This window comes from Varroa jacobsoni, unplaced genomic scaffold, assembly GCF_002532875.2.
Source record: "Varroa jacobsoni isolate VJ856 unplaced genomic scaffold, vjacob_1.0 scaffold_327, whole genome shotgun sequence".
Classification (NCBI taxonomy): Eukaryota; Metazoa; Arthropoda; class Arachnida; order Mesostigmata; family Varroidae; genus Varroa; species Varroa jacobsoni.
In genome coordinates, this window is record NW_019213229.1 from 217272 (window position 1) to 244613 (window position 27342).

At 40.7% G+C, this 27342-nt stretch overlaps 1 protein-coding gene across 1 annotated transcript; it reads left to right on the plus strand.

The window, feature by feature from the left end:
- Positions 1 to 1395: 1395 nt before the first annotated feature.
- Positions 1396 to 20330, plus strand: LOC111259385 (zwei Ig domain protein zig-8). The gene is made up of 6 exons (XM_022831350.2): positions 1396 to 1986; positions 13392 to 13666; positions 14256 to 14559; positions 15752 to 16102; positions 16759 to 16940; positions 17484 to 20330. The coding sequence occupies exons 1-5, from the start codon at positions 1920 to 1922 to the stop codon at positions 16899 to 16901; spliced, it is 1140 nt and encodes a 379-aa protein (XP_022687085.1). The 5' UTR covers positions 1396 to 1919; the 3' UTR covers positions 16902 to 16940; positions 17484 to 20330.
- Positions 20331 to 27342: the final 7012 nt, after the last annotated feature.

Genomic DNA, 27342 nt, shown 5'->3' on the forward strand with positions numbered 1-27342 from the left:
TTGCTTGAAGATTTTCATATCTTACTATGTTTGTTCTCAAGTAGAGTAACAAATGAAGACATTAGAGGAAGTTTTCCATTTCAGCATCAGTAAATTATATGTGTGGGTATTCGCACTGCCGGTTTGTTGAGGAAAAGCCTATCTTTTTCGTTCTGTGCACCGAAATTCTTTTGAGTTAGAAGCCCGCCTGTTACCCCAGCGTCGCAGATTATAATTTTATTTTCGAGTCGAACATAATGCTTCCAGTTGCACCCTTAAATTAATTATTCACAAAAAATTTTTGACAAAAATAAACAGGGTAAGCGTTTGTTTATTTAACAGTCGCCCGTAAAACTCTGATGAAAATTGGAGACGTGCAGCTGATTTACAAGTAGGATAGCTTCATTGTTTCACACTTTACGATGGGATAATTTCAAACTAGTGAATGTTAGTACAAGCCACTCCTAAGGCAAAAATTAGCCTCTGTGGCAGGAATGGCCTTACTATTCTGAAACGCGTCTCTGTTCGAAGGCTGGATTAACGCAGGCAATAGAGGATACCGCAAACTGTATTAACGCGACTTCGAGGAACGATGATGCCACCGTCCTCCGCTGCTGCCGGAGGCAAAACGCCAGCCAGGGACTCAGAGAACTCCCTGGCAGAATGGAAGACAACTCTCTGTTCGAGATGACAACGTCTCGTCGGCGGCCCTTTCCTTTTAAGGAGGAGGGTAGTAAAAAGTAACCATACGGGGTTTTTCCTTTACAGTCTGTTTAGTCGGGTTTAGTGTGCAGTCAATTCCTGTCCTGCAAACGTCTCCCGGACCTGCGAAACGACGGAACCGGAAACAGTGACTCATAGAAGCCAAGTGACACGTAACATATTTGAATTTGCGTAAGTTCGTGCGGACAGTGTAAATTGTATCGAGTATTTGTGCTTATGTTTTAACAGAAACACCGCAATGATACTGCCAAACGCAACTGGCGGTATACACGCTGCCCTAGCTGAAATGATCCACTTTCTTTGGTGTCGAAAAGTTGATGTACTCGCATAAGTTGTCTCGTTGCAAGCTAAAGCCACAGCTCAGTCGATGGTTAGCTATCAGCGACTCAAGGAGCAGGAAAGGAAGTTTGTCGACATACAAAAGAGGACTGAGTAATCGATTAAAGCGCAGGAAATCTGGATTGGCCATTTACGCTCTTTTCCGGGACACTGCGATCATTAATAGAGCGATTAGTGGGCTCGTAAGTAAACCTGTGTGTTTCGTTATTTATTCGACTCAGCTACGTTATTACTGCTATCGATAGCATTACAGAACAGCCACGAGCGAACACTTTGGCAACGCGTAATAAAATGGTTATTAGGCTATAATAAGATCGTCGTCAATTTGTAACACTGATGTTGTGGTGTCTCAGATACGATTACTCGACCCGAATTCATTACAAAATGTGAAGCTCCCACTGCAGCGATAAATTACTGCCGCCCGGCCGGGATAACGTGCTTTGCTTAGGATAGAGCGTGTTTAAAATTCAGTGCGAGTGAAGTAGGATAGCGTAGGCGAGAGTGACCCCCACCCAACGCACAGTGTGATACCCAGTACGGGTCCCTGGTGGATCCAGCGTTTACTTCTATTTTCGTCGAGAGCTCGAAACGGCTCACAACTAGGGCATCAGCTATCAGGAAATTGAAACTGGCATGTAGAGTGACACCCAATTGGATACGGTTTGTACACCAGGCGTGTGCATGTGCAGGTTTTAAGCAGTGCAAGCCGAAAGAAGCATCCTCAAAACATTCTTTCCAAACAAAAAGTGTTAACTTCTTAACTTGTCGAGAGGTGGTAAACGTGAGTAGGGAAAGTTTTCATGAGTGAAACTCGGGATTAGTAACGATCAGGTCAGGGGTGACCACCGGATCTGTAATAGCAAGCGACAATATTCACCATGTTTTTGGAGAAAATTTACGTCATTGCCGTGCTGTTGCTTCCCACGCTTGCCGTAGGGCAGATGAGTGAGTAAAGCTGGAAATATGTTTTAGTGATTGCTAGACAGGAAATAGCTTCCATTATAGAGAAGCCAAATCAAAGCGCTTTTAATACCGCCTAATATTTTTTCCTAATATTTTCGATAAACTAACAACGTCAGGTCGCTGTTGCATGAAGGCCGTGTCCATTTTCATTTTTTTTACTTAGAAGTCTCGATTTTGATTCGGTTACAAGTCCGATCGGATTAAGTCAGAAAATTTAGCATCATCTAACTTAACATAGGAACTTGGCTAAAGCTGATGCGTTTCATTAAAGGCTGCTAGGCTAGCTTTGGCAGAAGAATTTCAAGTTAATAACTTTCGGCCAAATATCAGACAATAACTAATAGTGGCCCGCAGCAGTAACTACGATATAGCAGTATCAATAGACTTGCGTCAGAGTGTCGAGGCTTTAGGCGTCAACATCAATACGTACACGTACGGCGTAAATTGTCATTATCAATACAATATCAGGAAACTGTGCCATATCATATCATATCGACTCGATCTAATTCACAGCAATAAACTGGCTTTTTCTAGACTATCGGTCGTTGATTGTTAAAAAAAAAATAATTAATTGGGGTTTAATAAGTTGGTCTTCTTTTTTGGAGGTTAAGGGCAAATGCATTATGCAGACCGGACGTAGGCAGGACATGACTGCTCTTTGTCCGGTACTGTGGGACTCTCATCCACTAAACCCTGGACCCCTTTATCAGCTCGGGCCATGGTTCGGTATATGTTTGATATTCCTTCGAAATTATTAAGTTAGTCTGCGTAATGTGCTTGTTGATAGAATTTATTTTCGGATAGAACAGTTCCCCAAAACTCAAAGAATAGAATTTGGTGGCACACTCAATACTGCAGTACTATTAAACGATGATTTGGATTAATTCGGAGTGTGAATCACGAATTAATAGGTATTGAATTTAGCAAAAATGTGTCCGGTCGTTGCGGTTGAGCTCCACACTCGGCCCATACAAAATAGGGTTTGCCCTGGTGGTGCCCATAAGTAAAAACTCTATTTAGAAAAACTGAAAATAATATATCTTAACTAGCATTATTAGTGCCATTACAGGTAAACTCGTATTACCGTATCTGGACAGTTAATTACTGATTTGAATATGTAAATCCATATTACCGATGAAGCGGTTTTTGGATGTAGCGCTTTATCGTTTGCCGGCTGTCAACAGCCATTTCTTAGACATTCATACATAAATTTATCTTGCTTTCAAGGTTTTGGCCTATTTAAGGCAGTGTTATTACCCAACACGCATTAGGGGTTCGTTCCCAGTGTACTGTTGGGTTGTAAGAAGATAACGAAAAATAGCTAGTAGTGCAATATCTAAGTGTACATAACTTGAATCTAACGTTCGTAGCGGTTTATCTTTAACGTAGGGTGTCTAAAAAGTCTTTACATTGTTTTCTGACGGTATAGTTACTGCTGCTATTAATTTCAATTCACTACAAATATCTGTTTAACCACTATTTAATTTTCAACATAACGCACCATCTGCATCTGATGGAAAGAGATCTATCGTTCCTATTTGCTAGGTCAACGTTAGAAAATCGATAGCACAGGAAATCCTAAAAGTCACAATCAAATACTAACAGTAAAATGTTTGAATCAGTAGTTCATCCCTATTAGCAGTATATAGGTCAGAACGGTAATAACTTTGGGACTTCAAGTTAAATCTTAATTATACATAAACAAAGACTGATCGTAGGGTAATTTAAACTGTATACATGTTTTTAGTTCACCTTGTTTTTTTTTTATATACTTTATCCAGTAAGTATATAAAAATCGATGTGTTATCACTCTTACAGGGCTAGTTCACCTGAATGTATTTGGAAAGGTCACTAGGTACTGCGATGTATCCAAGAAGTTCATAACAAGCTGTATGTTATACATAGCACTCTTAGAGGAAAATCTAGTCAGTAACTTTCATTACTTGGAATACTTTTTCCAAATCGTGCGACTGGTAACTACTGGAGTAATCGCAGTTTTTAGGTATTACGCATTAGAAATACCTCTGACTCATCCAAACTCCTAGACATAACTTCTGTGAGGTTTACTTTGCTAGAATTGCCAGCGCCGTTCAACTGGAGTTCAGGTTAAGTAGCGAATTTGTTCGAAGTTAACACGAATTTTTTAGGTCTAAATTATTCGATTGCGAAAAACAAGAAAAAACTTAATTTTCAGTACTATTTCGAGCATTATTCAGAATTTCAATAATACAAATAAAAAACGCCTTTCCGAACGATTTACAGTGGTGTACGCATATTTTAATTGGCGACTTCTGGTTTAGTTGCCAGTCGGACGGACTATGCGTGCTCTCTTTCAATAGACGCGCAGATTTTTTAGAAATCAATTTTTTTTTGCTTAAATAAAAGATAAATGTAGCAGATCACAGATATACATAGCAGATAATAAGCAATCAAAGCAATTCCTCGCACCTGTTAAAAACCGCAGGCCTGTGTCTTTTCAGATCATTAAGATAACTGAATCTTTTTTTTTCTTTATCTTATGATTCTGTGATCTTGATGATCTGAAACCTTCAAGGTTTTCAGAGTATGCATCTAGCTGTGTTTTTCCATCACGGACTAGGTAAATAGACGCTTTGAGGGTGATAAACGTTTGGAAAGTTTTCTTTTAAGTTAAATAACACCAGTCTAAAAAGTTTACTTGTAATAGCCAGGCCTGTAGGCCCAAACAAGCTGTTGCGATTTGATTTTGAGCTCAGGTTGTGGTAGGGATGTTCCACAGGCTGTATTGTCTGTATAAAGTTCATCGACAGCGTCGCCTTACAGCTACGACCCTTCGAGATTATGCTGATTTCTCAGCTTTTCGGGATTTCAGAGATAGGGAAACCGAAGAGCCATGCTGACCGCCGCATTGTTCCCGCAGAGCTAAGTAAAAGATTGCCGAAAGAAACTCTCGTTTACGCCGTATATATGCCTGCATTATGCCACTTGTAGCGTGAAAGACTGTGCTAACACGATGCGTTTTAATGTCTATCCAATAGGTTGGCTTCTAATAGGAAAAAAGGCCTTGTTTGTCTGTCATCATCGGTGTGGGGTGACGGAGGGTTGGGCGACGACAGTTCTTGTAACGTGCCTCTATCCCTGCGGATTTTTCGCACCTGTTTATTTTTCCTAAATAAATGAGAACAACCTCCAGATTCGCAAAGAGCTATCAGTTGTAAACGAAACGTTAACTACACATGGCACTTAAATCGGAGACAACAGACGTCCTTTCCAGAAAGGCTCATTTTACGGACTCATTAGTACTTGCACTACTGTATATGAGAACGCATAACGACGGCTACACCTAGTTGTCAATTGATAAAATATTTGTATTCCATATATCAACGTGCACTATATGCGTATATATAGGGACATTTGTAAAAGAACATGTTCTTAACTGAACTTGCCAATAGGCTATACTGAAGGGTGACGTACATCTACTGGCTCATATAGCCCTATCTTAGCGTATCAATCAGATTCGTGTTTGCATTTTGTCGATACCCTGCAGAAGCCGATAGCAAAAAGATCGTCAGATATCGTCATCGTCGCCGGCTTATTCGATTAGAGGCTACAAAGCTATTGAATACAGTTTTTAGTGTGTGTGAGTTGTACAACTTGTACAAGTTTTTTGGTAACTGTGTTTATGACTGCGTGTAATGACAGCCATAGCTGTTATAAAGTGCCTTCTAGTATTCAATTTTCCCGCCTGGTGTGCCTAGCAAATTATCGATACCCCCTTGTCGACTTCATCTGTCTAACAGGGAACGACCAACGTACGATCCATCGTGCAGTAGGAAGTGCAATAACACGTGAGAGAGCAGCAGTGACATCAATGGCCAGTTTGGCGGCTTTTGGTGCCGTAGTTTTTCTTTGTATGCGTTGTTTGGCTATGCCCAAGCTACCGAACGACCACAGGCGAATTCGGCCATGCCATACCGAAACCATACCAGACCAGTGCTTTGCCGTCATGTATTGCAATGGTGCTTGACGCTATAAGGTACTAGAAGCGAAGACGGGGGTGGATGGGCGGACCGACCAAAGGACAGTGGTTAACGGAAGCTTGTTGTTGTTATCCCGATACGAACTGATGACCATGCGCGCACTGTTGACCGCTTGGATGCAACAACCTTTCCTCTGTCCAAAATAACTGACAAGCAGGTCGGTGAAAGCAAAAGCAGCATATTGGTCTCCCCTTTCCGCTTGTTTTCTATCAACAGTAGTCTTTACGTTCTTTGTCTATTTTTCTCGGCCAGGTCGGTCGGTCGGTCGGTCGGTCAGTCGCAGTGACGCCTTCAGTGCCAGCAGCATTCGTCCTTTTTCCCCATGCCGTTCTCTTGTCCCTCTTTCATTTTCTCTCTTCCCCTCATTACCGTGTGCACGTTTACTAAGGCCGTATATTTTTCTGGACCACTGGAACGGGGCCTCTACGATTTCGCCCCGCCCCATCCTCTATTTCTGCACCTCACAAGTTCGATAAAGAGTAACAACGGTCTCCAATGTTGACGTCGCTGCTTCTCTTCCGGAAGCAAGAGAGGAAAAGAGTAATGTGCGACACATCGCTGCTGCCACGAAATGAAGTGTCGGCAGTAAGCGAGTCGGTACCTTCTACTTCACCGAACCAGGATCATCAACAATAACTTGCGACAACTTCTACTTGTAGATTTCCCAACTAATAGTAGTTATGACTGAATCGCTTGTTGACTAGTGCTGCTGGCTTGTGTTCTTACGTTAGAGACTGGCATTAAGACTCATCGGAGCTCCATAAATTGGGTGGTGAACGGTAAAAGTTGAAGGTAGCAAATTGAAAGCGACAACAGCGGTTGGCTTGAGGTGACTCGCGATAGGTCCAAACTCGCTAAGCCATCGACGCACGTTTTTTTTTTTTTGCTTGTTAGCTCCTGTTGTCTGTAATGTATTAGCGAGTAACCGACAATAGAATGGCTAAAGCTAGAACTAATCCATCTAGCCAAGCAGAAAGAGTTCCAGCAGAACGTCGAGCGAGTTTGCGCGTGCCCAGTACAATTAAGGGGAGCTGCTTTGTCAAGCGCATGCTCTCATGTTTAACTGCCATCAACAGTATATGTACATTTCTTTAGAAACAGGTGCACAACTATAATTTAGAGCGAATAGTAAAAAAAAGAAGTTCAACAGAAAGAGATTCTGCATTTTCAAGATTTACGTACGGATGTGTACATGGGCATTCTTTGATAAAATCCGCGAGATTTCAATTTCAATACAATTTAGCACAAAAAAACCGTTGTTTCAAGCGAAATAAGGGAAATAACTGATAGCAGTAGAATCACAAATATATAGTTAACAAGAAGATAGTTCGGCTTCGCTTATGCAGAATACAGAGTGCGATTTTAATTTGTACCCTCCTTTGCTTTTATGTTGTGAGATTGCCTGGCCATATCCACTGAAAGGGTGAGCTTACAGACGGTTCAAATAAAGACTAGTGCCACTATCCAAATTATAGGTTTATATGAACCTAAACAAGGCACGGTTACGGAGTCATAGTTTTCTTTTTATCTTACGTAAACATATGGGTTTGCAGCAGATTACGTAACACCAACCGAAGGTTGCTGTTATCCCACAGGTAAACATCTGTGGACTTATTCCTTATGCTAATACTCCATTTGGAAGATCAAGAAGTGTGTATATCGAGTTAGAAGCTCAAACCGCATCGCCTGAAACTAGAGTTGAACCCCACGAGTTAGTATTAAGAAGCGAGGCTGCCATATAGGGGTTATTTCAGCGAAATGCTACCCCAACGAAGTTCATCTAAAAACAGCAAAGAAACATGTGCTGGATAGTAGAAGCAAGTACGCGATAACTACTATGTCATTTAAGTTCCGAGCTTAACCAACAACAGCAGCAACAACTGGGAGACACGAACACTTAGAAGATAAATGTAGATTTATTCATTTTATGCAAAGCTTACTAGTGCGGTTGGTTCTAAGATTCTACCGTTCGTATGCGTACTAAAACAAAGTTACCTAAGATATAGTATGTACGTGCTTAATTTCGAAAAAAACATTAGTCACTTTTGTTTGTTGTTGTTGTTGTTGATTGGTTCATTGTTGTGAAACAATTAGTTGAACCGTTTCAAGGTAGCCGTGAACGAATACGGTGACATTATCAGCACGTAATTTTTGAATACCATTAATAATAAACTGAGTTTATTAGTAGTAGGCGAATACTCATTGAGGCTGTGAACTCAAGTCCGCGAACACTTTTGAAGTATACCCAAACTCATCAGTGAAAAAGCAAGCTTTTCTTTGCCTTGAGTGAGCGTATCTTTAAATATCCCTTTCCAAGGAAGATTTTAGCAAGCCACTCAATGGGTGAATGGAATTTAACATCCATAACATCTGATTAGCCGAATGTTTAGCTCCTATTGTCACCAAGGGTATCGGTTTTGAAACGGATGGTTTGCGTGTGAGGAGAGGAATATTGTTCCACAAAAGTCGCGTGTCCGCTTCGACCCAGGAGCCGCGACTCGTGAAATATTCATGTGCTTGCCACTATCCCAATAGTTTCCGCATCACCCCAACTCTATTTAATACTGGTATGCCATGAGCGTTCTTGAGACAGGGGCGCTTGGCTTTGTTTGTACAGAGGGCTGATTTCAACTTACGAAAAGCAAGTTGCTGGAGTGAAGTCGTCAATGTTTGAGATACTATGAGTTGCGACGACATAGGTCATTGGCGTTCTTAACGATGGCGGTTTTAGTCGACTTGTTGTATGAATATGTCCAGATTCTTCTGGGCAATTATAATGATGATGATCTTTTGAGAGCTTCACACAAGTAATAATGTTCAACGACAATAGGATAAAGACCGGCCTGAAGGTGAACTTGTTCTGGTGGTAAGTTTATTACTGACAGCTTACGAGTAAGTAAGTTGTCTAACCACAAGCGCTAATAATCGTCACATAATGAACGGGTTTGCAGTTCATAGATTTTATTATTTGATGCAATTGCGACACACAGAGCTACCGTGAATTAGGTAAGGGATGCTCTTGTAAGTAGTCATTGTAGATAATAATATTCTGATACCATCATCGGAACAAGGTCAGATCAGTGGATCAGCTCGCTACTTCAGCGATCGAGCGCTTTGAAATAGAGTAAACGTTCCAACAATGTTAGAAGTGTCCATATATTTATAGTTATTTGACTTTATTCACGATAGTGATTAAAGTGAAAGCAAATGGTTGTTCTCTTAAACCCATTAGCATTTGAAGAAGTCTCGATAGAATCACCAACATTATTATGTCTTGGGCTTCCGTCAGACTGCCTCGTTTGATCCATATACATGTATAATATGTGCTATGGCGACTGCAATGGTTATTACTATTTGACTCAACGACACTTCTTATACACTGCTGTCTCTGTGTATCGGTGCGGGTTTTTAAGTTTTTTTTTTTGACCAGTTTACTCAGATTGAGTTCGAATAAAATATGACCTCTATTGTTGTTCCGTTCGCGTTTAGGCTATAGGACAATTTCATGAATTGTGTATCCTTTGAAACGTATTTGAATCTCTTCAAATTTGACTTACTTGGAGGCTCAAGTCCTGAAAGGAGTACTTGCTAGGCTTCTTTCAGGACTTGAGCGGGCTGGCTGTATAGTCCAGCTTTTTCTAGATATGCTGCGTTAATTTCAACAATATAGTAACTTTATTTAACACTGAACAGCTCAATACGCAGATACGTATAGTGAACAAGCATTACTTAAAGATTTAGTTGCTTAAAACACGAAAGTATTTTGAAGCTTGCTAAACTTGTAAGCGTTGCTATTACACGTTTGTACTAAAGCGTAACATGCAAATCGGATCGCTCGTCAGCTTCCCGTTCATGTGGGCAGGTAATTTACATAAGGGCTTCATCGACATCTGTAAGCTCAATAACGCTATATGAAGATCACTAGTTTAATGGAAAAAAAAATGTAGGATCAGTGTAGGGTCGGCCAGGTCACTAAACTTACGGTGTAGTCAAAAAACAGGAATCAAACAAATGTCCGAGCATCATCTAAAGTGAGATACTCAAGGCATATCATAGGACTTTATATGCGGCTTGTAGTCAGCTCTGAAAGGAGTTGATAATCGTAAACTACTTGGATAGCTTTATCTCATAGTTGCAGCTATTAAAGGAGACTACAGAAGTTACAAACCGTCAATTGAAAACTGTATATATTATTTAAAGATACCAAACTAGACAGAAACAAGCGAGCTACCCAGTATTTAAATGAGGTACTACCTAATGATTTTAGATAGCCGTGGGCGGCGACCGCAAGCGACAACCTACTGTTTACAGTATAATAGTATTTACAGACACGTGCATACGATAATCTACGTACTTTGTATTATACAAGCTTTGCTCTAGAGAGGAGTGAACGTTTAAAGCCGAGCTTTATAGATGCGCTTGTTTTTGCTACTGATAAGCTGTTGAGTGTTGTGGGTCGATAACAACCCTTGGATACTGCCTCCGGAAGCGAAATCTAATTACTTTTTACTTTCGCTAGACACACCCTTTTTGCGGAAAAATCAAGAATCCACCCTGCCTTTCTTATTCAATTACTTATAATATTTTGTTTTTACGTTGTTATTTTTTTATAAAGGAATAAACAATAAATGTGCAATGCGCGCCAATGATCTAACGCATACTTACGAGAACGTTACCTGTATTATAGCAATTGTTTGTTTTTATTGATTTATCTCTATTGCTGTATGCATTCATGACGAATTTGTGTACTCCGTCGTAGAAGTGCTGCACGATCATTTGCATTTTTCTTGGCCCTTTTGCATTTGGTTTCGACGATTTAATAATAGACAGCAGCCTACAATGGTCACCTATGGGGTTGGCTTCAGCCGACCGTTCGGATTTGTATCGACAACAGCAATCGGCTTGAAAAGCCTGTCATACAGCGACAGTATCTATAATTTATTAGGAAGTTGTATGATAATCTACTATGTGCGACTTTACATCCAATCACTTCGATGTAATGACGACAGTCGTATGTGGGTGGATCTTAAACGCATAGCATTACCTTTATTCCGCAAAAGCTCCCAAACGGCTGAAATATTTACACTCACGACATGCCTGGCCTCGAAAATAGGGTATGTCACTCGGTTCTGTTTTTACAGAATAGCATAGTAGCTGAGCAACCAAAGCATCAACATTGTCTTTAATATTAAGGTCCTTGGACCGATAAGAGATGCAGAAAGGCACCGCCTTATTTATCTAGTCAGTCATTGAGGTTGCATTACGAGCGTTTCTATCTCGTCGACGTTCGTGAGAAAGGCTGAAGGCGCAAAAACAAGTACAAAACCACTATCCTGGCCGATAGATCCGTGAGTCTGGGTTTCGCCTATGGGTGACGTGGCAGCAGTGTGAACATGCAATTCCATCTCACCCCGGTTAAGACTTCAGCTAGAGTGTTGTATCGCTATCCTCGAGTGTCAACGGTTTATCGGCCTTGTACATATGTACATACCTAGTTCGTTCTTCTCGCTCGCGTTCGTTCAGGGAATTGTAGATGCCCCATTATTCCCAAATGCACAATAAGTCCGGGGCGGAAGTAAAGAGAGGGTTTTACGGACAGCCAAAGATAGACCTAGATCCTGGGATCGGTCTGACCCCTTGTCTAGCTTTTTACATGCGTTATGTATGTGTACGTATGTGTGCGTGCGTATGTCTGTGTACATGTGTAAGCCACGTTGGCTTTGAGCTAATACGCAGAGTTGAAGCCGAGAACGGGACATCAGAGCACATTAGACAAGTCGCCTCGCCTTATCCGTTTGTTATTCTCTGGTTTATATTAGTCTGAATCCTAGGTGAGTCGCTATATTCGACATGGTAAAAAGAGGAGGGTACAATGTAAAGACAACAAGGCAACACTGTCATGTCTTTCGCGTATCCCTGAACGACAGTAAAAAAGGGAAAATGTCATTGCATAAAGCTAGTTAGGTTCTCCGGTGCATGTCTTGGTTGAAGGCAAGCAACATAATGACACAAAACGAGTGATATTTGCATAGAAAACACATTGTATATATATCTACAAAAGAAAAGCAGTGAACAAAGGTGGGATTCGAAATTTGGATAAAGGCGGTCGTGTACATTAGTGTTTTTCTCGTCATTCTCCCGATTTTTCAATTCCTGTAAGCTCAAAACAAGATATATATATATATATATAGAATTACGAGCTGTCGCAATAAAAATGTTTTGTTCGCCATACGTCCGAATCGAAGCATTCACCTAAATGATAGAACGTTCCGTAAAAAGCCACGAATCGATAGAGACACACTAAATTGTTATGCTTTGCCACCTTCAACGAGTATACTTATGGAAGTTAGGTAGTATATAAGTTGGTAAGCTTAGTATAGCTCCTGAAAAAAACCCAGTATATATCCTTTTTGATCACTAGCACATTATTATTTATTTATATTCGGGTTCTATTAGTTATATTGTTCGAATCTACATGCAGCTTTTTTGTCGACATTTAATTAGATGCAGTCTATCTATAGTTATTTCTTTTTGTGTTTAACCTAATTCTTAGTAGATGCAGGCGGCATTCTATAACCATCCCTTGAAAAAAAAAAGCATTTTTTAATCTCGATGTTAATGCTAATGAGGCACTAATAGCGTTCGGAGTGTCGTACTACCCCATTGAAGACTAACCTATGTTCCTTTGACCTTTATTTTGCCAGTGTTATGGCCCACATTAGCATATTTTAATATAGCAGTATAATAACGCCGACGTATCATTACGAGCAACGCGTAAAGAGACAGCGTCTGACAGCTTTCAAAAATGCGCAGGTTGAAAATCCTATATTGAAATTTGTAATTAGATATTTAAACAAGTAATTTTTAATAGGAACGTGTGCGATTTTAACCAAGGCTAAATTACTTCTGAAATGACCGTTTGAAAATCGCTGCTCCTGTTGTTACGTTTTAAAATTCACGTCTATAGATACGTGTTTAGAGAACAAGAAGAAAAAATGCATGGAGGCTCTTTCGAGTTTGCCAAACTTCAATAGGACGTCTCGCATGAAATTTCTTGAACTTCCTATACACATAATTACTCATACTAATAGTAGTTAATTATAGTTAATGAGGACGGAGTAAACATGCTTGTAATATAATCTTCTAATAGTAGCATCGTACACCTCTAAAATAATTTCTTCACCCCCCTACTAACACAATCGGTGTAAATTTACTTGGCCATGTTCGAACTGGTTAACGCATTCTCGCGTCTAATAGGTTGTGTATCTTCACAGAGGACTTTTGTGTACTTTTCACATTAACTGCTCGCTTATTAACCAAATTCTGTTCTGCTCGTTTCGCTTCCCGATCGCTTTCTCATCGTTTCAGGTCAGGAGCATTTAAGTCGATGGAACGGGCTTCGTAGAGCAACAGAGCAAACCCGTGAACAAAAAAGGACAAGCGTTAATGGGGTCGCCTCGGCGGAAACGACTAGTTTTAGTCGACCAGTGGGAGGACCTGGAACAAATTTGGGAATACTTTCCAACGGCCTGCATTTACTCACACCGACGATAGATCGCAGCTTGACCCCAACCAACGTCACCAAACAACTTGGCGCCACCGTCTATCTTCATTGCTTTGTGCGGAACATTGGCCAGAAGACGGTCAGTATCATGTCAGCGAGACTGTACGCAGCGAAGGGCAGGAGACGATGTTCTGCTCAAATGGATGGATTCCAACCGCATTGAGCCAATCTGTTAGATGTAGCCATCGGCAGCGAACAACATCTGGCTTAATTATACTAGTTTATGCCCACGTGGAAAATTTGTTACTTGTTTATTTCGAGCGGCTTTTGTAAACGTTGCAACAGCGATCCGCAGAGAATGATTGCATTTCATGAAACAGATGTCTATTTACTTTTATTTTCAGTATGGCTTCTGATGAGCAGATGTAGTTCATAGGAAAGGAAATATAAAGAAAATGTAGCGTAACAAAAATGAGGCGTGTCCATCGACACCATTGTTTTTGATAACTAAAGTTTATTTCAGATAAATAGACTTCGGCTCTTTGCTGCTGCCTTATGTTCGTCGTTTTTATATATATATGTAACTAAAGCATATCAAAGTTACTCTGTTCTACGTGCATTTCGATTACCTACTGGGTGTATTATAGATGGCTGAAGTACTAAAGTTTTCAGTTAAATAAAAGTGTCGATGTTTATAGAGAATGTCAACGGGACACAACAACTTTCAGGTTACATGGCTACGTCGGGCCGACTATCATATCCTCACCGTTGGCATGGTCACGTACACGACTGACGAGCGGTTTTCTGCGGTTCGTGGTGAGAGCCCTCACTCGCATGCCTTCATAACAGCGTTATCCAGCGATAGAGGCAGTGCCAATGGTGTCGCCGATTTGAATTCGCGAATGATGCCCCCAGCTGAAGATTGGATGCTGCAGATTCGCAGCCTGCAAAAAGCAGACGCGGGTATTTATGAGTGTCAAGTCAACACACAGCATCCTATGCTCAGCGCTCATGTCTTGCTCAGTGTTCTGTGTGAGTATATCATGGATCGATCGGTAAAATATAAACAATTGCCTACTAGCCGTTTGTATGCATACGAGTAGGGCATAAGTACATAGATGAGTACATGTAGAGAAGCAGGAAATTTCCTTTCAGTCTCGCAAAATAATAACGCTACAACGAGATGCTTTGGGGGCCGGCAGTAATTAAAGAGTTATCATTTCGTTGTTACATTTGGCGCTTTTACCGGCCGGTGTCTCGAGAAGATTTTAGAGGTGATTGAAGAAGAGTTATGATGTGACCTGGATTGAGACAAAATTTGGACGAATGAACGGTAACATCAGTATAGAGAGGTGGATAAACAGTAAATCTAAAACATTTGCCTTAAACAGGGCTTAATGTCAAAGCACTTTGATACGATATTCTATCGAATCGTTTATGTTGTCGTTGAGGGCGTTCAATTCTACAAGGAAAAAAAAAGCTAAACATGGAGCTGGTTGGGTCCAGTGACGAGCTATCGCTTCTGTCGAGACCAAAGCACCAAGTAAAATGTAGATTTTTTTTCATATATCGCCGGCAAGCCTTTTCCAAATAGGTCCTTTTGATGCTACAGGCATGAATCTGTCGAGTTAGAACGGACAAGTGTTTTAATTAAAATTTTACCAGGTTACTGCAAGCCATCATGGCAAGCAGCTCGGTAGTTTATAGTCGTACGTCGTAGACGCTCTTGCTTAAAAAATGTGAAATCGGACTGCACCATACAAAATACTGAAAATACGAAATTTTATCAGACTTAACGAGCGCCATCCAAAGAACGTGTACCGATTATACACCGATAGTAATTTACCTAAGGTTATATATAATCATTATCAATACATTATACGCATGTCGTAACGAGTGACAAAAAGTGTTATCTAACTTCTGTTCTGTAAAAGTGTTATCTGTTGAACAGAGCTCACTTTAAGTATGACCTGTTACAGATCAGTTACAACGGCTATATTCGAATGCTCGACTCAGGGGCCAAATACATTGTGCTTTAACTAGTCTCATACAAATCCGTTGCAGAGAAGCGAATATTATGCGTTTACCTTGTGAAAGCATAAAACTAGCACGTAGTTGTTTATTACATATAATAATAAAACGTTACTGGGCATGGCAGTTACTACATGAGTAGCAGAGCCGCTTTCTAAACTGGCCCAACGTATGGTTTTGGCGTTAATTTCAGCTCCGCGGGCATCGATTGCAGAAGGCACCGAGCTATCCATAATGAGCGGAAGTGAACTGGTCATCACCTGCGTGATTCATGATTGTCCACAATCGCCCCTACACGTCTTCTGGTATCACGGAGATCGTGTTGTCAACTACGACAATCGCTATTCAAAAGTCAACATCACTAACTTGCCACCTGTACAACAGAAACAAATGCCCCAACAGCATAGTTGGAACAATGCTATTGACAGCGGCCGGCCTGTGTCGCGACTAACCATCCATAATGCTAATAAACAGCATTCAGGAAGTTACGTCTGCGCGCCGATCGACTCTACGCCGGCGACGGTGCATGTGCATGTTTTTCATGGTACGTTCGTTTCGGTTACTTGAGCTCTATATCTTCTTCTTTTTCTGCATGATGGTGAACGACTTTCATACGTATGGACAGTTACTAGGTAAGCCGGCAGCCACCTCCGAACCCATTCGAAAGCACTTTTTCTAGACGCCCTTTCCCTTTAAGAAAATACTTCGCCGCCTTTCCTCAGACCCACAGATATATTCCACATATCTCTTGAGGTTTGTCACCCATGTCTCCCTAAGGAAGCGCCTCAGTGGGCAAAGGACAGTGACAATTTAAACACATGTGGGATCATTTGGCTGGAACTAATGGACTGCTGCGTAGGCAACGGTTACATGAATCGTCCGGGGCTCACCACACGCCTTCTACATTGAGAGACTGACAAACGAAAACACTATCAGTAGGATGTGTAGCAGCATGTGTATGACTGATGATATGTGAGACCAAATAGATACGAAGATTGCGAGTGAGAGAACTACGAAATTTTTTGTTCGTGCTGAACTGTGGCTAAAACTTAAAGTCGATTCGTAAACATACAGCGTTCATTGCTGCTGTTGTGCGTAATCCTTTTCGCTCGTAGGCAATACGAGTCACGTGAGTATCGCCATGTAGTAGGTCTGATTGAAATTACGTATATTATCGATACGTGGTGTCTCCTATTGCAGCCGAGGAGCAAATGTCCCGACAGTCATTTTCGCAGTCGTCCGATATTTCATCATCGCATCCGCTTCGGACGCTGTACAGCCTCGGGCCATTGTTGGCTCTTCAGATGGCCTTCCTGATCTTGATCGCCATCAGGGCTACGTGACATCACCTGAACTTTAGCGGTCGCGAATGCTACTACAGGGTAAGTCTGCTTCGACGCAACCGATTGATATGGACTGTCATTATAATTGTTACTGCAGTTGTGGTCCATTTGTTGATGAGTGGCATCGAGCTAAGGCGATATCATGCAGGTAATTTAAAACGAGCGTTTCTTTGACAGCAAAGAAAAACTGCTCACACATTGCATACAGATTAATTATGTAAATTAAATCTCCATGGGTAATAGAGAAAATACAAAAATTATGCCCGCGCGGTGGCTTCGATGACTGGCTAAAATTCCGGCAGAGATTGCAGGCTTCAGCATGCTGCCCAGCGATGCTGGATATTTGTGTGAAGACAGCAGATCCGATCGTGAAGATCAAGCCGTATCACTGGGATTCGTCTGATTCTCTAAGCTAAACTTGTGATTAGTTAAATTCGTTTTAAATCACATACGTAGTTTTCCCATGTGTCCGGACATATATTTGAGTCAGGTAGTGGCATTAAAAAAAACGTAATTTTTTTTACTAGTTTTCTTTAACCTGTAACAACATATTGTACTTAACATCTTTATGTTGATGGGCAGGAACGCTCAACTGACGAGGCTGAATCATCTATGTGCACAAAGCCAGCGCAAAATTGTTTGGATCCGATTAACTTAACCCTGGCACCGGTGTGTGTTGATATGGACGACCCAGCGACGGGGTTGCCCCTCGAAGAGATCGAGGGGCGGCACAACACGCAAACGGCGACAGAGTTGATGACGACCCTTGAAGTTAACAGAGATTTCTACTTTCCCAGTAGAAATACCCTATCGCTTAGAGAACTGGTTCCGCCTGAAGTTGTTGACGTGAAATTGCATGTGGATCGGGACCTGCCAGACTCGCTGTGGAATCCATCCACGTAGAGGTATTAAAGGCTTGGTAGGCAATGATGGTGCCCGGAGCTATCGGCACTTCACACATGCACAAGCAACATTGACTTAATCATAAGTGGTCATTTCCTCTGAATGGTATATAGCAAGAAAATAGTAACATCATGCCCTGTTCGATAGCCCGCACAATAAGCGAATGGGGGATCAATGTTTTGCCCACCGTAAAGAAAGCTCAACGCCGGCAACAAAAACCAACAAATAGAGAAACAAACCACAGTCACTATTTGTAGAGTTTCCAACTTTCGCGTGCCCTCTTACAAAGAAATGAATTTAAAAATATATCACTAGAACGATTTAAGATAAGCCGGAAAACCAATAATCGAAAAATATTAGTGTGAAAAATGTGTACGTAAGTATTTAGGAGCATTGCAGTATGTGTATAAAAATTTATGAATGAATACGTCGTATATAGTATTGTTCAATTCAGGATATTTAGTTTACAAGAATGCGGTTCAAAGAGTACCTTGAATAATTGCCTTTATTAGAACATAGGTAGCGTATTATTATTAAGTTTCTAAGCGAGTGTAAGATGAGCCAAAAAAAATGTGTGGGGGTAAGTTTTCACCAAAGAGTATTAGGTTATTAGGCGAATTTCACCGCATATAATTTCGTTAGTGGCTTTATATGTTCTTCAAGTAATTAGAAAAACAGTATAACGTTTTTTTTAATTTATTTTTTATTTTTTTGAAGTTTTTCAATTTATTATATTTTATAGAATTATTTTTACGTTGTGAGGTGCCAGTGACGATGTACGAGTGCGACTTCGTTGAATGTCTGATTTTACGCCGTCTATATGCAAACGTCGCTCTTCCTTTTACTGTGGCCGCGTTATATTTCATTCGATGAACGCAGAACGCCTTTTAAGGTGATTATCATTTCAAAAAATTAGTGACTCTGTAGCCTATGCGTATGGTAAACAACGTGTGGCTGTACATCTGCGACGTGTCTGTCCATGACTGGTACGCGTTGAATCCCATGCTTTACAATTCAATGGATAATATGAGAATGTCTCTTCTGGTAACCAAATATGGCCCCTAGAGAAACGAAATTATTTTGTAGAGTAAGGTAATTATTTCATATAGATATTTAATGACCGTTTCAACAATTAAAAGTGACAATGTAGCTTTTACGGCCCTTAGATAGGGCTCTTACGGGGTAATCTTTACCAATTAGTAAACGCTTTAGTAGGATAAGCACCACAGATCTCGGGATCAAATTGTGGAACATAAAATTTCTTGATATAGAAATTTTCCTATGCTGTAACAAAACGTATATCTATTTGACTATAGCCAGTTTGATGATAATAAAATGTCAATATTAAAAATAAACAAAATTATCAGATCGAAACACTGATATATGGGCTGATCTTGGGCACACGAATATACGACTTCGCTATATATTATTAGACATGTGAATTATGGTTGGCAAATAAATCATAGGGGATAAGCTGCGATAATAACCGTAAAATTATTCTATTTTGAGATCAACATCATCTTCGCAACACGCTATATACGTAAACTCGGCCCAATAGCCTCCAAGGTTTAATTGCTCTTCTGTGTGTGCAGCCATAAAAACGATTTATATTTCGATCTACAAATAACATTTACTATATGTGTATATAAATACAGGGTATCCCAAAAATATACACTGTAATTTAATTTGAGGGCACAGTGAATGCCAGTGCCTGGAACGTATTGCAAGAACCTATTTCACTGCGCCATTGAGGGGACTCTGGTGAAAATGGTAAATTTTCTTTTCAACAGCACGGAGCAATTGTACACTGTGAGAACCTTCTGGACAGATGGTTCGGATAAAGCGGTCCCATAGAATGCCCCGTACGTTTTTCAGACGCGAAGCCAGTAAATTTTTTCTTGTAAGGATACCTTAACGCTGAAGTGCACGCCAGAACACCGGGGGCACTGAAAGATTTGAAAGTTTATTGAAACTTGTCACTCGAGAGCCTACCGTAATCAGTAATTAAAAAGCAACAGGCCGGCGAAAATCTTTAACATCTGCAGTAAGAAGATAAATTACAAATTTTATATAGACAGTTTAAACATTAATTACATGTAAATAAAAGCTGAAGGTATAAGAATTCAAACTGTCTATACATTATATAATGGGACACCCTGTATATAAAAGAGAAAGGAATGTATACAATAGAACTGACTGGCATTTCGGACAAAATATAATTATATGTACACAGTAAGCTGAATTATTTTTGCGATAGGTCATGGTAAGGCATAGCGTGTGTACGTGGTCATGGGAAGAAGCGTATGTAATATAATATGAAAAAAATGTAGATGACGATAATGGTGAGCCAATACAGCGGAATACATTTTGTATCCAAACGATGACTGACAATGAAGCGATACGTTTTCTCTCTCCCCCCACTCTCCTCTCTCTCTCGCTCCCCTCTCTCTCTCACACACACACACAAAAGTGTTGATGAAATGACTTGCTGTAAATAAATTAGCAGTGATTATGCTACCAATGATAGTACTATGTTTTAACTATTTTCTGGTTAATGCCGATGCTATTTTTTCCGTTTGTGCAACAAGTTCGTTCCCCACACTAAATACGTTTCGCAGCTGGATCGGATTGCTTACCTTGAAAAAATGGTTAGAAACGGCACCCCTAAATATTTACGATCATTAATTACACCGAATGAAGCGATTGTGAGCTAAATACGTACGTGGAAGGAGATCTTGAAATGTGGACATCTTGAAAATGGAACGGTTACTGCACAAAAATTCGTTATAAAATGCACTAAATCAAATGTTTCGGTTGGAAGCATTAGTTCTATTGGTGTAGATGACAAACTGCATAGGTTAAATGTACCAAAACTGTACATTAAGACGAACGGGATAACTAAAAGCAGGCACGGATAATTACGTTGTTATTCATACGGAATCCCGATTTACCAAGCAATCGCTACCGTAATACCTAGAGCGACTGTAGCATAGGCCTTAGGCATTAAACTTCGACGACGCTTCAGAAGAATAGGTAAAATGCAATTTGTCTCCGTGTAAATTTCCGGCCAAAGACCGATCATTTGCACAATAAATATCTTGTGAAACAGCATAGTGATAATAGATTTATTATAGTCCTACTAGCGTAAGCCTGATAAAGTTGTTAGTATAGCGACTACTTGTACTCTTCTGGCCTAACGAAAAACTTTGGAAAATTCGGTCGGCTTTGGGATCTAATCTGATCCCAAGGGTAAAATAAAGCAAGCATTGAGCTCTTCAGCAAATCGTAGAAGACTGGAATCGGTATGAGGCAAAACGAGTCCGGATCGACGAACGAGACAGCCATGGTTGTTTGAACGTTTAGTCAGCCGGGCGGCGGGAATAGTCGAACAGTGACCTGCCAATGTTGCTCCCCGTAAAGAAGCTGTTCAGCAACGGACAGTGTTCCAGACGCGAACAAAAAGGAGAAACGAAGGATGGGGTGGGTGTATGATGCGACCTATTGGCTTTCTCTGCTACAAAGAGGCAAATTCTATCGACAAAGTGAGGACGAATCATCATAATGGAGACAAGAAAGCCAAGACCGGGCGGCACCGAACGCCTACGAACGGAACCAACGAGATTGAGACAACGATAAGCCTTGTGAAATAGCCGGGAGCGTTTGGCCAGGAAAAGCTGATTGGCCAACAAGAGCCGGCTAAGACCCAAGCACTATCGCTAACTTACGCTACTGAATCGAGTCTGTTCGGTTATTCTCTGGGGGTAGGAGGTGAGCGTGAAATCGGGGCCAGCTCAAGCAGACTCTCGGAGGTGTACAAACTTTGTAGGGAAACGAAGTCGCCGAGACGAGGGGGTGTTTTGAGAATGAGAGCAAATCCCTGTCATTAGTGAACCTGGCGAAATAGACTACGGCCCTGAGCAGCGCAGCAGCGCGAAACGGAAGTGACGATACCGGTGAAGACGGATTCTAACGTGAAGCTCTCCCTATGCGGCAGAAATCCCCACAAACTTTAGGAAATGGGCTTTGGAGTAGAACCGCCGCCAATTCAGTTTCGGCAGCAGGCGAAGTTAGTTTGTGGCGACATGCCTTTCCGAGTTCCGACACGCATAAAGGGCAGCTGAGTTAATACTACTAGCTCGACAACTGTTACTACCATTAGTGCCAAAAAAGCAGCACCGGAGCAAACGTCTTCTAACGTCACACAAATCCGGGCTATTACCGTATGTAGCTGGGTGTCACAGGTCGTAAACACGGCAGTTCGACCTGCAGACGAGCATGACTAGGCAGGAAGCACTGCAACCAAAGGCATACAAAACATGTCCAGTGTCTGCGTGTACGTCTCAGTACTATGAAATCGGTTTGACGTACCCAGTGCTTATACACCTACTTCATCAAGATAGCTGCTTCTGTTGATTAGAACCTAGCAGTTCTTGTGACCATACTTTCTTATACTGCCCCACCATATCACCATCTTGCAACTGGGCAGAACGTTGTTAAAGCGCTAATCAACAACTACAGAAGGGGAAAACTTTTCTCTCGTTAGTGAATTGTTGATTAATGTTATCCGGTCAGGATTGTGATTGACAACCGCGAAACTCATTTAGTGAAGTACATCAGATTATTTTTTTGACAGATCAGGCAAACATTACCAATATGGATAAATAAGGAGCCAGCAATTTACTGCAAATAGTATAGGTTACTGGACACTTTTAGATAAAATCCGTCCCAAAGGCACGATTGCCTTCATATTGATTGCACTTCCCGAGTCCTTGAAGACATGCAAGTAAATATTAAAACAACAGGATAAATTCTATAGCAAAATTCAAACTAAGTTACGCACATGTCGAAAGGAAAAAGTGCTGGGCAGCCTTAACAGCCAGCAACCCTGAGGGCAGCAATTATCGCTTTATTTATATTTCAATCTTACTTACCTATTTGTTTTATATTAACACACGGTTTGCATCAGACGCGGTCATTGTCAGCATAAATCCAATGTGAAACAGGGCTTGCATCCCTTACTAGGGTAATCTCGGCATTTTGCGTACGCCTCAAATTCTGCTCAATAAAGAGTATGTGCCTATAATATATACATTAGCGCGTCTTGGAAACATACGGAAACCACTTGAAAGACTGGGTAAAGCCAGGCAACGTTTTGAGGGATTTTGAATCATGCAGAAATAATTTAATAGTTTAAACTTCTTAAGTCCCTATTCAAATGACGCTACAAAAAAACTACTGTTTTGGCTGGTAAGTACGGTGAAGTGACACAGATTTAACTGTGGGCTATTTCATTGCGTAACTTAGTTTAAAAACTTCAACTAATTTAGCTATGCAATATCCTACTTGTCTTTCCCGGTTTTGAAGAAAGTCGCTACGATGTTCTCATTTCGAAATGAAGCAAATAAATTAAAGAGCAATGTTTTCCAATTTTGAATTTACTAATTTACCGTAAAATTTATCCATTCTGACACATTTTAGGTGGAAAAAAATAATATAGATATTCGACAATTTTTACTTTCTCTAAAAATGTGGCGTACAGACGTTTTATTTGATTTACAAATTTTTCAAAATTCCGCTTACCTCCTACGCTCTACCTGAAAAAATGGCTTCAAATTTAAATGGAGACACAATTTTTGTTTCTGCATCGAGTAGCAAAGTGTCCCTATATACAATCGGATTTTGAGCTTACACCCGGAGATTCTTTATCACTATTAATTAGATGTATTTTTAGTAGAACGTAGCCAGTATTAAGTTAATTTAGCTCAGTTCGTGTCTTAGAAGACAGATTTAGTACAAAAGTCTCATGTCTCTCGCGCGTGATGGTATGGTTAGCGACACTCAAAATACAGATAGGATACTTTGCTCTTACCTTTGCCCTTACATATTCCCTCTCGGAGCAATTTCACAATCATTAACACTTGCAAATTCGAATTGGCTTAGTAAACGAAGCTGGCGCTTTGTCCTGCCATAGCTTTTGGCACTTCAGAGACTCGTAGTGCATGCGTTGGAACATGTTATCGTTTTAAACATACGCACCTCAGTTGTTTTCTAGCTGTTATGGCATTTGTTACAATTAAGGAAACACTGCAATATTATATAATGGCCTAAAGCAGTTTTTTTATTGTACTATTTTTTTATTTAAGTTCGTTTCATTTTAATTTGAAGCGATTTTTGCATTACTCGTATTTTAAATAGAGTAATGTAAAAAAATGCCTTGTGGTAATAATTACGTATCATCATGAAGATGTTCATAAGACGGCTGTGATTAAATGCAACATATCTATGATTCTACGGAAGGCGAGCAGCCATATTAATTATGAAGCAATGTTAATTTCTTCCTTGTTCATGTAGTATGACTTCTATGACGCTAAGATCTACCATAGACATTAAAATTATAGCAACAAAATAAATAGCTTTATAATGCCCGTTGACCTTTATGTAAGGTGCATTCAATATTCAATTAAATTACCCAGCAGCTACGGTTAAAGAAGACCCAGACTATTCTTGAGAACTAGAGCTCCTGATCGTTTTCTAGGATAAAAAAATAAAAAGGCCTGTTGAGCTAACAGTCCTAGCCAGCTACTAGCGCGGGAAAATCTGAACAAAAATGTATCTAATTTATATTGATCATAAATATATCTATGAAAAGATTTTTATATTCTTTGCAAAAAATCTTTCTGCAAAAGGATCACTCGGAAAGGTCTGTCTATTTGCGCGGAGCACTCATGATCAGGTGATAATGTACTTCGACGATACCATTACCAGAAATGTAAACTCGTGGTCTGTGTAGATAGTACGTATCTGCGGTTGACAGAGGAAAGGACAAGCTTGAACGGGTTCTCGCGCAGAAAATCCTTTTAGATACACTCAATTTTCGCATTTCCCTACGCAAGAAAATGATCCATCAGTAGCACAATGACCACGTTCTAGTTAAAACCATATTTTAGTTCAAATCTAATCTACGAGCAGCTCATACGCAGTGGTAAAAGTCTGTTGGGAGTGAGTGAATGGAAGCTTCAAAAGCCTCATCTGGAAATTAGTATTCCACTAAAGATTGTACTGTAACATGATTTAGTTAACAAAGGATGGATTTGTCTTGAAACACCATCTCCGACTTTGCAATCCGTGACAAAGTGCATATGCTGAAATTAAACAATATTTTACAATATACAGTACAATTTCAACCAGGATGTCAGCTAGGACATGCAGTAGTCGGACCATATCTGACATTGTCAGAAAATGGAGGAGGTTTATGAAACTATTTTAACGTAGTGTCTCTGCGCCTCGAGCTCCAAGCTGTACACCGTACCAGGCCAAATTTCGGTAATGTGATCGAGTGTTACTTCGATCGGCGATTGATAGTAATATACACGTGTGGTTATTTCAATTCGAATAGTAACTGCCCGGTAGCTAAACGCCATCACTATTATAGTGTTGCATGCGTAACGCAGTACGCAAGGTTCCCGCTATGCGGTTGCACGGGCCAGTCAGTAAACCATAACAGCCAAACTATTCGACAAACATCGATAATTGCACATGAACCCTATATGTTTGCGTCTCTGATTAACTCTTTTTTGCATCTGCAACAACGCCGACGAAGATAAGAAAAAAAAACACGAAAAAAATCATGGGACAGCGAAGCGTTCCCATCAACTAGAAGTTCATTATCATTTAAGCAAACCATGATGTCTTATTTTTTATCGAGTGAGTCATTACAATTGTATCTAATGTATCTATCAAAGTTAAATCTTCTCTATTTGTGGAACCCTGTTTAAGTGACGCTGTCCCTAAGTGAGCACATTTCCCGGTGAAACACTAGCATTGGTCTCTTTATGAAGCAAAAATGTTCGCTACCTATTTTCAAATGTTGTTGTTGCCCAATCTTTATCGTTTGGTCTCGATTCTTGCCCTGCTTCATCCTTATTTTTATCAAGTACATGTTTCAGTTTTTTTTTACAGCTACCCACCGACTGAATTGCCTTCCTGCTCTGCCATAGGTTTACGGCAATTTTTCGGCCATCTCAATTATCCCATTTTCTCCAATCGCATGTTCCTAAACGATCGCAGAATCGTCACTTCGTGAAGCTATGCATCATTTCTAGCTCTCTACCCGTTAGTAATTATAGCGCGCCAAAGTGAAAGCGCCCATTGCATTGGAAGGTTAGAAGCCGGTTACGTTTCATACAGAAATGTGTGAAGCACCAGGTAAAGCTGCTAGCCTTCCCTTTTACTGAATATACTCGCGCGACAACCGTTTAATGTACAACATGTAGTGTCAGTGAGATCACCTATTCGGACATCTAATGATTGCTTGGATGCCGCCCTGCCCGCCACTTGGCTTTAACGCTTTGACACGCGGGTTCTCCCGCGTCCGTACATCCATTGAAGCGGGGTATTTTGGAGCTACATCAGTTGGTTTCAACGACGTTCTGTGTAGTAATATAGCCGCTATATTTAGCAAAGTTCTGTTAAAAATGGAGAACGGTGCTGACCTGAGTGAGCACCCGGTACAAGTTACGGCAAGAACTATGAGACGGCAAGAGACGGCCACAGCAGAGACGAAGGATTTAGGGGATAGGAGAAAACGAAGACAGGGGCCTACGACGATCCTTGTTCTGACAATGTTACAGTCACAGTTACGGTAAATGACTGGCTAGGGAGGACATGAACAGTACTCAATATTTTACTTTCAACGTTAACGCCAAGCACTGGATTTAGTACTCAATAAAGCTTTAAAGTTTTAAAGTCTACCGGCAAAAGGTTGTTGCGAGGTAGGTAAGTAAATACAAAATGGACAATTATAGTAATAAGGTGCCTATTTAAAAAGGTCTGCTCTGTCTTCAGCTTAAGTGGATCGCAGCTAGTTTGAGCGTACGCGACTCACATTAGTCAAACCCTTTGCGGACGATATATAGCTCACTCAACATTCGACTACGTAGCTTGATAGAAAACAAAGTTCTGTGCACTATATTGATGTATATGGCTCATAGAAGCCAAATTACAAATTATTTTCCCATGTTGCAATTCTGCCACGGCTGCCGTCATCAAGTGGTTTCCTCGACTCATCACTAGGCTATCTTCAAATGGTCCCGTTTTCAGTGCTAAGAGAGACGGTAACTTCTTTACAGAGTTGAATGCATATAAAGTAGAGAAGACAAAGTTTACACTGCAAGTGGAAGCTGTCGGGTGGCCATGTTGCCATTTTCCACCGTCTGCCATCGCCTCCGTACCGTTTTTATCGAAACACACGAAAGCAACTCCATAAGTGATGTCAGCGCAAAAGTTCCTGATGAGCTAAAGCGAAAGACTTCAAAGAGTCAAAAGAAAGGTAATGAGAGCCAGGCAGGCTTTTCCTTTTTTCAAAAGAGTGGTTCCTTTGCACCCTGCGGCTTATGACATGGAGAAAGGGGGCGACAATGCATCCTTGGTTGCAGTGAGCAACCAACCACAAAGCAGAGATAATATACAGGCTACTGTAGTCTCACATCCCTTCGTTTAGCTATCCCCTTTATGGTTCCTCGGATAATGCCCGAGTGCG

What these genes read in the sequence shown, in the direction of transcription:
- LOC111259385 (XM_022831350.2), top strand. Translation starts at nt 1,920, where the DNA reads ATGTTTTTGGAGAAAATTTACGTCATTGCCGTGCTGTTGCTTCCCACG. An exon ending in GCTTGCCGTAGGGCAGATGA is followed by an intron (nt 1,987 to 13,391) that starts GTGAGTAAAGCT and finishes TCATCGTTTCAG; the next exon opens with GTCAGGAGCATTTAAGTCGA. An exon ending in GGAACATTGGCCAGAAGACG is followed by an intron (nt 13,667 to 14,255) that starts GTCAGTATCATG and finishes AACAACTTTCAG; the next exon opens with GTTACATGGCTACGTCGGGC.